An 11834-nucleotide genomic window follows, 5' to 3' on the forward strand; every position below is an offset into this window, starting at 1 on the left:
TTAATATTCTCACAAAACCATCTACATCTTTAAAGGTGTATATATTCGGGATCTACATAAAATTTCTTACAGATGCTTACATTTTCATAATTTTATGGCTATAATTATTATTTTTCTAAAGCTTTTGAAATTAAAAATAGCTCAAAACTAGTGTCCAAAAATTAATATTCTCACAAAACCAAGACATCGCCTTTAAAGGTGTATATATTCGGAATCTACATAAATTTCCTACAAATGCTGAAATTCTCATAATTTTATGGCTATGATACTTGATGTAGATGACTACAGTACTTGATGTAGATGACATTTAAATCAACGATTATTATCTACATATATTTTTTGTCTGTATTTTCCTGAATCCTCTCTATTTATTTATGAATATAGGTTATAGCACTGGCTCTTTCTTTGCAAGCGAAATGCATGTGCCGGCTGTTATAAAAATGATTTTAAAATGAATACGTTTCCATAGAGCAGAGTCTTTTTAGATGGCGGGTATCTACAGGGTTAAACAAAATCCACTGTTGAATTCTGATCTTTTTCTCCCTTACTGTATATAAAATAAAACGTTTGGGGAGGGTAAGGAATTCCTTTATACAGTTACACAACTTATTTCTAACCCTGTAGATGCGGCTCTTTTCAAATGTCTGAGTAAATACACATTTTATTAAAAATATATGCCGTATTTATAAATAACTCTCTAGGGCGTTTAAATCAAATTTTAGCCTAGCAGATCTAGTGCAAATCTTTTGTTGGTATCCAGACATTGGAAAGAGTACGTTCTGGGGGTCCACTAATAATGAAATTAAATTCAAATGTTCACACTATGTGTCATTAGTGAATTTACTTCATATTTGTGGTTTTAGTACGAGATTCAGTGGCAAAATTTTCCAGGCATGATTTTTGATAAAATATATCTTAGACGAAAGACTATTAACAATTATAAGGAAGCCCGAAAAAGAAACTATCGATATATCGTTCTCATTCCTCCCAACATTTTTTTTCTGTTAATAATCTTTTACTGGAAGCTCTATATTTTATGAAAACTAAGACGGATGTCTAGGGAATTTTACTAACGGAGTCTCTGACTATTAGTACCCGAATGTGTGCATGGTTGAAGTGGAGGAAATATTCGATGGACATGTGATAGAGATGTATTCATTTTAATTTCCAGTCGGAAGAACGATTTGGGCCGAATTGGAGGCCTTCCAGGCGCAGCAAGTCGGAGGGCCCGCGGCGGGCTATCGAACCCGAGTCCGATCCTGGGGAGCGCAGGCGCGAGTCCGACCCTGACGTGGAGAACATGGTAACAGTAGGGACGTCCACTGAGAGAAAAACGATACAGTATCGATTTTTTTGATATTTCAATTTGTCATTTAATATTTCAAGAAAAAAATTGATACGGATCGTATCGATGTTTTTATATGTCGATATTTTGGGACGTCCCTAGGTAAAAAGATAAGGTCATTTTCTGCCTCTCCAGATCTATACATCCCCATAAATTTGCCATCCAGTAAAATAGAGGATTTTTTTTCTATCCTTTACCAGGCACTATCCAGATTCACTGTATATTTTCTTTATGTTATTCGTTTTCGTTCAGTACATATATCACTCAGTAGTTCAAAATAAAACTAAGAAAATTGTAGAAAACCTTCATAACACTTATTATTATCAAAAATATGAATTTATAAAATAGGTACGTTAAAAATGTGGTTTCTTTGTATTTAGGAACAAAACTTATACAGGGTGTTTCAAAAAACATATGCCATCTCTCGTGGGGAGATTCCCCGCGTAAAATTAAGATGTATTTTTCATATCAACATAGGTCCGATTCTGCTTTGTTTCGTAGCTACAGGAAGTCTTAATATTTTTTCGATTTATTATAATTTTCTTCCAAATACTTTTATTATTTCGAATGAGAGGAGGAATTTTAGAGGGTAAAAGTTGCTATAAATTTTAAGAAAAAAAAACTTTTTTTCTCTCGTTAGCGAAATAGTGTAGGCAGTTTAATGCCGATTAAAAGTGGTCTCTTGATATTTTGTCGATTTCGGCCTCCTTGACGCAATTTTATTAATTTGCCATGATCTAAGTCTATGTGCTAATAGCAACCTTTAAAAAAATGTAATATCATTTAATTTGCGAAAGTTTTAAATAAATACTCATTGATTCTTCATCAAAAAATATGAAAAAAAGTTCCTATAAACATGGGTAAGGAAATGCATACTTTTAGAGTTACAGGATGTTAAAACTTTTTAAAATTGAGTTTTTTTTAATAATCCCAAATACCATTATTTTTTTATTTGAAATTGCTGTATGTTGGACTAATAGTAATAATATTTAATAATAAATTAGGTAACATAATTTACTAATTTTATTTTTATTTTAATTAAAAATAAAATTCAAAAAATATTTTTTTCGAAAAATATTCCAGTGATAACCCATCTGCACGTCCCTGATGAATTTATCGACACTTTTTTAGCATTAAAATATGTAGCACTAAATAGTAACTTCCCTCAAAATTTCGTTCGAATGAATAAAAGTACTTGGAAGAAAATTATAATAAATCGAAATATTATTAAGACTTTAATACCCTGTAGCTACGAAACAAAGCAAAATCGGACCTATGTTGACATGAAAAATAAATGTTATTTTTACGCGAGGAATCTCCCCACGAGAGATGGCACATGTTTTAGAAACATCCTGTAGAACTTAGAAAAGCTAGATACGAGCCTGTGTTTTTTTATTGTTTCGTGCGTCCGCATATGGGCGTAAACAATTTTCCTAGTTGCGTTTTGAGCTCGACATACATCACAGACCTCGTTAATCTCTCACTAGCCCGACCAAAAGCATTGCGATAGTTTTGTAAACGATCAGGCACCTTTAATCCATAATATGAATTACCAGGGACGCGAAAACGGCCTGCTTCGCAAAGCCATTTCCAAAATTAGCACCGAATATCGGAGACAGTTTGCGTGGCCCCCGGGGCACGCCTCTCGCAAAGATGAGGTAGATGGGGCACCCAGGAAGTCCCAGTCTATGGGAGCCCTCAAAGCCAACGCCAACGCTATGATACATAAGAAGCGTATTGATACAGACAATAGGGATGGTAAGTAACAATCGACTACCCCAGAGAAATATTTTGCTAGCTAACCAAGTTTTTTAATATGGAAAATACCAAATAATATTTTAAAAAGAGTACTTTGTATGTATACGGAGTACCACCAGTACAAAGATCCTCTTTACGGCTTATAAGCTAATTTTAAGTTTACTTTTTTTCCTAAATTATTCAATTTTTTTCAAACAATTAATAAAAACCAGGTTAGAAAGCTTAAATAAATGTTTGGGTGTATTGTGTAATTTTTCTTAATACTATTTATGAACCAAATAAAGGACACACTAATATTAGTAAGTTTCTAAATATAGAACTTGACAATGGTCATTCTTTGTAGCTAGTGAGTTGGAACCGTTAGTAGACATTCGAACGAACCAAGAACGATCTAAAGAAGAATTTAACAGTGAGTATAAAAAAAAGTTTAGGCCATTTAGTCAATACCAATATATAAATGGACGCTTTTCATCCAAACGAAACGCAGTTGCCGAAATTGAAAATGTACATAAAGATTTTTCTGCAGACTTGGATAACGACTCTTCATGGTACCGCGAAGTTGTCGAGCTTCGCAAAAAAGCCGGCGAATACAAGGTGAGCGCTATAGTATTTTTTGTTTAAATCTAGTAAAATTTTGGTTTAATCTAATGATGGCTAACCTGTTATTTGTAGCATAGAGGCTGGGGATCGGAGCTAGCTCCGGAGCGACTATCCGACATTTACAATAAACAAATTGAGCTATGGGATCAAGTATCTAGAAGAAGTTCCTTGTCAGCTCTGTCGCTAGCTTCCCACATGACTAACAAATCGTACACCAAGGAAGACAAAGACGAAGACAATAATCGAAAAAGCTCTCCTACCAAAGCTTACCGAAATGCCGAAAACAATGCAAGAATGATTAGAGATATAATCCGCCATCACCTAGAAAGAACTACTGGAGGTTCTGGTAAACTAATAACTAATTTTTCCCAAATACATATTGAATGGCTAATGTTAATCTAGATGGGCTCATTTTGTCGCCTACTAGAGAAAAATTAGAGCCCACCATACCTAGGAAAGACGACGATTCGAGAGGATCTCAAAAAAATAGCCCGAAAAAGAGTTCGCCTTTAAAAACTACTGCCAAACGTGGAAGCCAAAAAGGAAAACAGGGTAAGAGCTAGAATCGTGTAGCCTATGTACAAACTCAGATTTGATAAAAAAAAAACATTGTAGCCCGTTCACAATCGGTAGGACCTACTACGGAACATTCTAATAAGGAGAAGCAGTCTCCCAAGAGACAGTCTAGGTCTACAGTAAAAGAAGGAAGGAAGTCGACTTCCAATACTTTCTCAAATAAAAGACCTAGACCCTGTAAGGTCATATATAGCTTGTAGTTTATTTCGATTACTCACCGAGAAAGATCAAATTACTGTTCACTTAATTTTTGAACAATTGAACTGTCAGAAAAAGGAAATAATTTGATGTTTCTTCTCGAGCAATCATCACCAGTGTGTGCCAAGAGTCGCTCCTTTGCTCCTTCACATTTCACGTCATATTTTGTCAACATTATTCCTTCCCACACCTATAAAAGCCTTGTACTGTAGTTTCGTGAATGCGTGTGGCTGATCTATGAGAGCCAGGAATCATTTTCACTGAATTTTCGGCTTCGTTTGTCGCTTTTTGAACTTTGTTTTCACAACTTGCAAATTGGCTTTTTTATTATTAGCACGATTTTTGTACAGGCAGTGTGTGTTTGTTTCTTTTCTCTCAACAAAACCACTCGAAATGGTTCCTGGCCTGCTTTTTGCATTCAGTGGTTATTTCTAGAAGCTCTGAGTAAATGCCATGTGTGATCTGTTGTATTGTAACAAATGTTTCGGGTTTTTTAGCATCCTTGAATACATCCCGATCTAAATCAACTTCGGTAGTAACTAAAAACGAAGATGACCGATTGGCCAAATCGAATAAAAATAAATCATTAAGTACAGTAGACTCATCTAACCAAAACAGAAAAGGAAGTCACGAAGGTAAGATGTCATTGAGGCTCGATACTTGGCACACGCGAGTTTACTGCCTTCCGTTTCTCGCCTTGACTGATAGCTTAGAACACCAACTTTACACTTACAGACCATAAAACGAAATAATTTCCCTTACATAGAGCTTTTTAACCGTCTAGGTTTAAGTATAATAATATAAAAGCGAATAGATCTATACATATTTTATTCAGCTTCTGAGCATCCGAAATCTGATTACGAAGATGCCAAGAAAAATCATGAGAATGAACAGCCAGAAAGTATAGAATACGAACCGGTGGTAAAGTCGCCTCCCGAGCCTACCAGGGTTAAATCGCCGGAACAGATAATCATGAGATCACCTGATCCTGTCAACTGGACAGTGCCTTTGGATACCGGCAAAACTTTTACAGTTACTCAAAACGTTAGAGATGGTAATTAAAATCAGAATATTCTATATATCCACACAGCACAACAACCCCTATTAAAAATAATGAAGTATTCGATGATTTTAAGGAGTTATTATTTCCCAAGAAGTCTTGTGCTGTGTGGTTGAAGGGGACTTCCTGAAAGAGTTAATTTTCTAGGTGATACAAGCAGTCGTCCTCAGAGTGAAGTGAAGGCTTGGACACCTCCTGACGTTCCTCCGCCAGTAGCCCAGTCAGCTCCCCCTACTTTAACTGAGGGACAGGCCAGCCTTTCGTAGGCCTTAGCGAATCCCGACTTATGCTTAACCCATATTCGATTTGATTATGTTGCTTTAGGTATGGATCTAGTCGGAAAGCATGATCTCGGGTCAAGGCAGGGCCATCAATGCACAGGTACTTGTAATATTAATTCTCCTTTGGATTAGCGATGAGAACTATCGAATGAATTAGACTATCGAATGGTTCCTGAATGAATGATTTCAACTATCGAATAGTTTTATTCGAATAAAATCATTCATTCATTTGTATACTAAAGCATATGTGACAACCTCGCCGTGCGACTAAATGGTTATCGTTGCGCCACGAGCCACGACTATCGAATGCTTTTGATAAATGAAATTTAGTATTCGTTTGATTTTTGTGTGCGTCAGTGCATTATTAGTTTTTCCAAATTTTTGTAACTTCGCCTTGTAAATATTATGCTATTTTTGCGTTTATTAAAATATTTAAAATACTAAAATAGTAGTTTTTTTTTAATTGACGATTGTGTGCGAAGTGGTCAAAATTTTTCCGAAAATTTGTGTGATTTTCCGTAGCCCGATCTTTCAATTATTTAATTTTATATGGTATATTATGGTTAGGTTAGATTGCATTTTTTTTATGGGAAATTTTGAGAAGTAGCAGTTTTTAAGAGAGATGAGATGAACTTACAATTAATTTTAAAATACATATTTGTATTTTAGATGTTTTAATAATATGAATTAGTTGAACTTAATAATCATATTTAAGTAATGTGGTTAAGTAAAAGAGGTTATCGAACTCAAATTTTGGGGTGATAAAATTAAATTGAAAGTTTTACACGTGCCAATTTTAAAAAAAAGTTAACAATGTTTGTATTTTGTTTATTCTAATTCACTTACATGTAGTTTTTTGCGAAGAAATATTTCATTTATTTTTTAAAGTAAATGCCAGTAAAAGTAAATATTATTTTTAAATAGTAATTTAAAGTAATAAAAAGGTAGTATAAATAATTTTGATTTCTAATTTTTTATTTATATTTTCCTTCCATTACACTGCATGCTTAGAAAATTAATAAATGTTTATATTTCATGATTTTAAAATTTGTTGTTAATATAACAAATTATTTCTGTAATTATTATTATTTAATAAACCAACGTTGCCATTTAGAGACTATATTATTTTTAAATAGGATCTACTATAAATACTTTTGACTTCTATTTGTTGTTTATATTTTGCTACTACTTAAAAAAATGTTTATTTTATTAAATGATTTTAAATTTTGTTGTTAATAGGTATAACAAATTTTAACTGTTATTATTATTTATAAAACCAGTCTTTGCTTAAAAACATTAAAAATCATTTTTCTACATCCAAAATAAAAAGTATTATTGCAGTGTAACAACAGAATATTAATAAAAAAATGCAAAACATATATAGACATACTATCCCTAACTAACTAATGCTAAAGAATAATATTCTTTGCTAATACCAACTAATACGAATATATGGCAACAGCGCCCTTCATAATGTATTTTCTGTGTAAATACTAGCACCTCAATAAAAAAAATAATGTGTCCTTATCTTTATTTGACTCCGCAAAAAATCAAAGATGTCGGCTTCTTTCATAGCATGGCCACCGACCGCTGTCGGGTTTCTAGGAAAGAAACCTACGTCGCCGGACGACAACTAAAATCCAGTTTATATTTTATTAAAATCGATCCTGACCAATAAATGAATTTGATAAATGAATGGTTTTTGCTGCCGAATTACTAGAATACAATATTTCAAGGCAGATGACGCATCTATTCGATAATTTTTATTCGAATAGTTTTCGACGAATGTTTTCTTACTAGCTATCGAATTATTCGAATGAATTGCAACTATCGAATGTTTCGGTAGTATTCATTCGATAGTTCCCACTACTACTTTGGATACCCATGTAACTTGTTTTGTGCTTTTAAATGTTTCAGTATAAGACTTCAATCACCATACAAAAAGCCATTACCAATATCACCACGACCGAACTCCGTATGGGGAAAAATTGAGGAGGCTAAGAAGTGATGGAAATGAGTAATTACATGGGTACTGTGCCATTCTCAACAGGGTAGTAGCCAAAAACTTAAAACAGTTTATGTGAGCGGGGTACATTTAGATATTTAGCTGTCCTTATTTAAGCCATATTTAAGCCTTTATATACATAACAGCTTAGGTATATGTTTCATGCTGTCCATATCTGTACCGAGTCCGTCAAAAAATCACAGCAGGAAATATTTCCTTTCTCGATAAGTTTAGCCAAAAGTAACATATGTAATCCTACGTCCCATTTTTTACAAAAATTTTGAAACTTGTGATCTCTTATCAGTGCACTCGTGTTTCTGCCACAAGAGGTTATACAAACAAACTATGGTTAAAATAATATTCATATATATTTTGTGTAGATGCGTTTGCTTGCATATTTTCTTGTTAATTTAGTGTACATCGAACGCACTTATTTATTGATATAAAAACGGTAAAGAGTTATATAAAATTTCTGTTAAAGTGTGGGTTTTATTTATTTTCCCTCCAACGCCCTCTCCAGAATATCCTTTCACTGATCCAGATTATATTTTTACAAGCAATATTTAAACTACTCAAAACAAACACTTGAGGCTAGTAAATGACTAATTTAAGTATAATAATGGATAAGCATGTCTCACAAAGGTGACTTAGATTAATTCCAAATTTAGATAATTTATAGTTAAGTCCTATGACACATAAAACTGTAATCCAAAAACAACGTATCATAAGACAACTTTATAAATCAATAATTAAACCAATTAAAATAAGAATCTTATTTGGATTTTTATTTAGATAATGATATACCATACAATAATCTTACAGTATGCATATGTATAGCTCGGCAAACTTAAGTAAAAATAGTTCAATATATTTTGTTATTAAAAGAATAAAAATAATAGTGAAAGACCTTAAGTACAAGAGTATAAATTGGCCCAAACATTAGAAGAAACCGAATAATTCGTATTTTTAGTAAATTAACGATTTAGTCAAATAAAAAACTTAACATAAACAACAACAGATCATATGGCCTCGAAAAAGGAACAGTTTATTAAGAACCTCATAGATTTTAAAAGCACAAATCTATATATAGAAATTGAGGAAATATTCTGATTAGAGCTATTTTTTTATAAATTCCAGTAAAGATATTATTTACAGAAGATTATAAACTTACTGCTTCAAAGGCGAGACTTAATTCTATGCTTAGTACCTCCTTACAACTTAAAAGTATTGTTATGAAACAGGCACTGTTTGAATGATTTACATTGATTTTAGAATTTATTTTTAGCAGAGGCAAACTTAACATATAATTGTTTTTTTTTACTCAAAGAACTAAATAATCATTAGCATAAGACATCACAGCCAGGTAAGAAAGTTGTAAACTAACTCAAACTATAAGAAAAATACATTTTCCTAATGCCATAGACAAACAGCAAGATTATAAATTAGTAAAATACTAAAGAAAAAAATACAAAAACTACAAGAATTTTATTAATATGAACTTTCTAGCATGGAGGGATAATTTGTAAATGACAGCAGATTATTGTATGAATTATATTATTTTCCTTGAATTATATACTCCATACTGTTTTTATAATTTTACTATTAATAAAAAAAAATAGAACGAAAGAGCTCCAATATTGTTTGAATAACTTTTTCAAAACCATATGATATTTTTTTTACATAGCCACAGATAACGCAGTAAATATTTACTACTTATTATATACAACCTAAAATCGATGTCTGGATGTACATATAGCACATACCTAGCCTACTATGATCTCACGACTCATCACATTTAACTGTCATATAACCTAGGCGGCCGTGTTGTCAGTACTGCCTCAAAAATATTTAATATTTATTTCTGTACTGCAGGCCAAATCTGAGTACCTACAAATTGTTATCTTTAAATTAATTCTGAGACAATTTTCACAAGACCGAAGATCGAGTAAAGTGATCTTACTACAACTCTAGAAATGAACATTAAAATTATAAAGCATCAATTTTAATAAATTTCAGAAGATTTTTAGTTAACTTTTTGTTTAAAATAATAAAGAATTACGAAAATAATGAATACTGAATGTGAATAGTTTATAAATATTAGGCTATAAATTATTTAATATCTGTTGTTAGTAGTAGTGTTATTTTGGGAAAATTGTGATTGAACTGCAGCAGCTGCGACGTTACTTGCAGCACTTCTAACATGTTGGTTACGTAGTACAACATCTGTAAATTCTTGTTGGGCTTTGGAAAAGCTTGCTCCAGTACTGCGATACATTCTGTGAATCTGAGAAAAAATTCTTGATTATATCTTGTATAAAACAATTACAAAACCCTTACTTTAGAAATCATAAAAATATCTGCTACTGCAGCGAACATAAATCCAAAGGCTATTATCAAAGCAATTATTCCACAGAATATAGTCCATGAAGTGCCTTTAAATGTAGAAATGGCCATGATAATTCCTCTAAAACAAATTATTTATGTTGTTCAAGAAATATAATTTAACCGACATGAAATACTTACATTGTACCAGAGCCAGGTATACCTACAGCATGTATAGTAGTTACAACAAATTGGAAAAAGAAAATAAAGAAGAATACCATAAAATTAAAAGATGAATCAGAACGGAATGCTTTGTAAGCAGGTCTAAACCAGCATAAATATGAAAATGGTGTAAATAACAAGGTATACAAGATCCCTACACCAATAACTGTGAAATTCTGTGTCAAGATTCCTCCAAGGATATTAGCTAGCATAACAATTCCATGAACTAAAAACCTTAACGTTTATATAATTTACTCGGTATATTAAAATACTCACAAATCCATAGATAATACAAGTGTCTGACAATTTTTTGAAACTCTAAAGGTATGTCAACTTGTATATCTTGATAAAAACATGGCTGGAAACAGCACTGCTCAGGCAAAGGTGGCCAATTATTGCGTCTTACATTATAGGAGGACTGTCTCATTTCTTCTTCTCTCCTGGCAAGTTCTTGTTCTTTACGTTCCAATTCTTCTTGCCTTCTCTACAGACAGAGTTGTTATAAAACTATTTAAAATTAAGGCACATAAAATACCTGTAATTCTTCTGTATTTAAGGCTGGCTTTGGTGTTTGAATTTGTTGCCCACTTCTTGTATATGCAGGAGGCTCCTCAGTGGGCTGCATAATTGCAGGCCCATTATTTGGTTGAGCATACTAAAATATGTGTATATCAAACATAAATAAGCAATTCCAAATCAAGTTCATCATAAAACTTACGGTTTTTTGAGTTGGTGCTGCTTCATTATCAAAAGGATTGTAATCATCAACTCTAATCTGTGCATTGGCATTTCTTGCAACTTGCTGAACAGAAGGATCCTACAAATTGTACATCACGACATTATAAGTTGAGTTACGTTTTTAATAATAATATAGGAAACATATAGGCATAAAAACTATCAAACAGTTAATTTTATATTCCTTCCAACTGGAAAGTACAGTCTAGGAAATGCATTGAACTAAAATGCGACTTACTGCGAAAGGATTATCTATCGTAGGTTCTCCAAATGGATTATCGTCAAAGCCGGACATTTTTGGTCTTCAGAACTTCCAAATACACGAAAAAAGTAATCTTATCAGTTATATTTTCATTATCACATACGACAGGAAACCATTCTATTGAGTTGACATTTGCGAACGACGTTTACAAACAAATTAAAATTATTATATTATCCAAGTTTTACTAAATTGATTTAACTGGAATATTTCATACACACTAGAGAAACATAAATCAATTTTTTACAGTTATTAATTTTATCTAGAAAATAACTCAAGCAGACAAAAACAGACTGGAACAGCAAACTGACACTGACATCTGCATCTGACAGGTATAGACACTTTAAAGTATTGTAAAGGTAGACAACCAAAATAACACTTCTGACCATAGAGCTATACCATAGAGCCAGTGTCTATGGTAGGTTCTATTTGGGTTTTGTGTTTCATCTTCTATCTGTTCTATGGTCTAGTTT

At 32.5% G+C, this 11834-nt stretch overlaps 2 protein-coding genes across 9 annotated transcripts in view; one reads left to right on the forward strand and one right to left on the reverse strand.

Moving 5' to 3' along the window:
• The window catches only part of LOC115875081 (nuclear protein MDM1), a 60485-nt gene extending 52182 nt beyond the window's left edge, over positions 1 to 8303 (forward strand). For 3 of the 8 annotated variants that reach the window (XM_030890454.1, XM_030890455.1, XM_030890452.1), the window contains exons 4-12: positions 2902 to 3103; positions 3447 to 3697; positions 3776 to 4049; positions 4106 to 4255; positions 4319 to 4456; positions 4975 to 5112; positions 5313 to 5531; positions 5685 to 5918; positions 7736 to 8303. In XM_030890454.1, coding sequence (XP_030746314.1) covers positions 2902 to 3103; positions 3447 to 3697; positions 3776 to 4049; positions 4106 to 4255; positions 4319 to 4456; positions 4975 to 5112; positions 5313 to 5531; positions 5685 to 5803 — 1491 coding nt within the window. In that variant the 3' untranslated portion in view covers positions 5804 to 5918; positions 7736 to 8303. Of the gene's footprint in view, positions 1 to 1171; positions 1304 to 2901; positions 3104 to 3446; positions 3698 to 3775; positions 4050 to 4105; positions 4256 to 4318; positions 4457 to 4974; positions 5113 to 5312; positions 5532 to 5684; positions 5919 to 7735 lie in introns of all 8 variants that reach the window. The other 5 variants (XM_030890450.1, XM_030890451.1, XM_030890449.1 and 2 more) reach the window with 5 other exon arrangements.
• A 290-nt stretch (positions 8304 to 8593) lies between these two features.
• On the reverse strand, positions 8594 to 11691 carry LOC115875085 (secretory carrier-associated membrane protein 1). Its single transcript, XM_030890459.1, has 7 exons — positions 11341 to 11691; positions 11086 to 11184; positions 10903 to 11022; positions 10644 to 10851; positions 10347 to 10593; positions 10161 to 10287; positions 8594 to 10107 (listed from the first exon to the last, which is right to left on the reverse strand). Exons 1-7 carry the CDS (start codon positions 11395 to 11397, stop codon positions 9937 to 9939), a joined length of 1029 nt encoding a protein of 342 aa, XP_030746319.1. The 5' UTR covers positions 11398 to 11691; the 3' UTR covers positions 8594 to 9936.
• Between the last annotated feature and the right edge of the window lie 143 nt (positions 11692 to 11834).

The sequence above is a fragment of the Sitophilus oryzae genome, unplaced genomic scaffold, assembly GCF_002938485.1.
Source record: "Sitophilus oryzae breed Bouriz unplaced genomic scaffold, Soryzae_2.0 scaffold_1318_pilon_pilon, whole genome shotgun sequence".
NCBI classification, from domain to species: Eukaryota; Metazoa; Arthropoda; class Insecta; order Coleoptera; family Curculionidae; genus Sitophilus; species Sitophilus oryzae.

Coding starts and splice junctions, on each gene's coding strand:
- LOC115875085 (XM_030890459.1), bottom strand. CDS start 11,397: ATGTCCGGCTTTGACGATAATCCATTTGGAGAACCTACGATAGATAAT. Junction 11,023..11,085: donor CAGCACCAACTCAAAAAACC/GTAAGTTTTATG, acceptor CACATATTTTAG/TATGCTCAACCAAATAATGG. Junction 10,852..10,902: donor TAAATACAGAAGAATTACAG/GTATTTTATGTG, acceptor CTCTGTCTGTAG/AGAAGGCAAGAAGAATTGGA.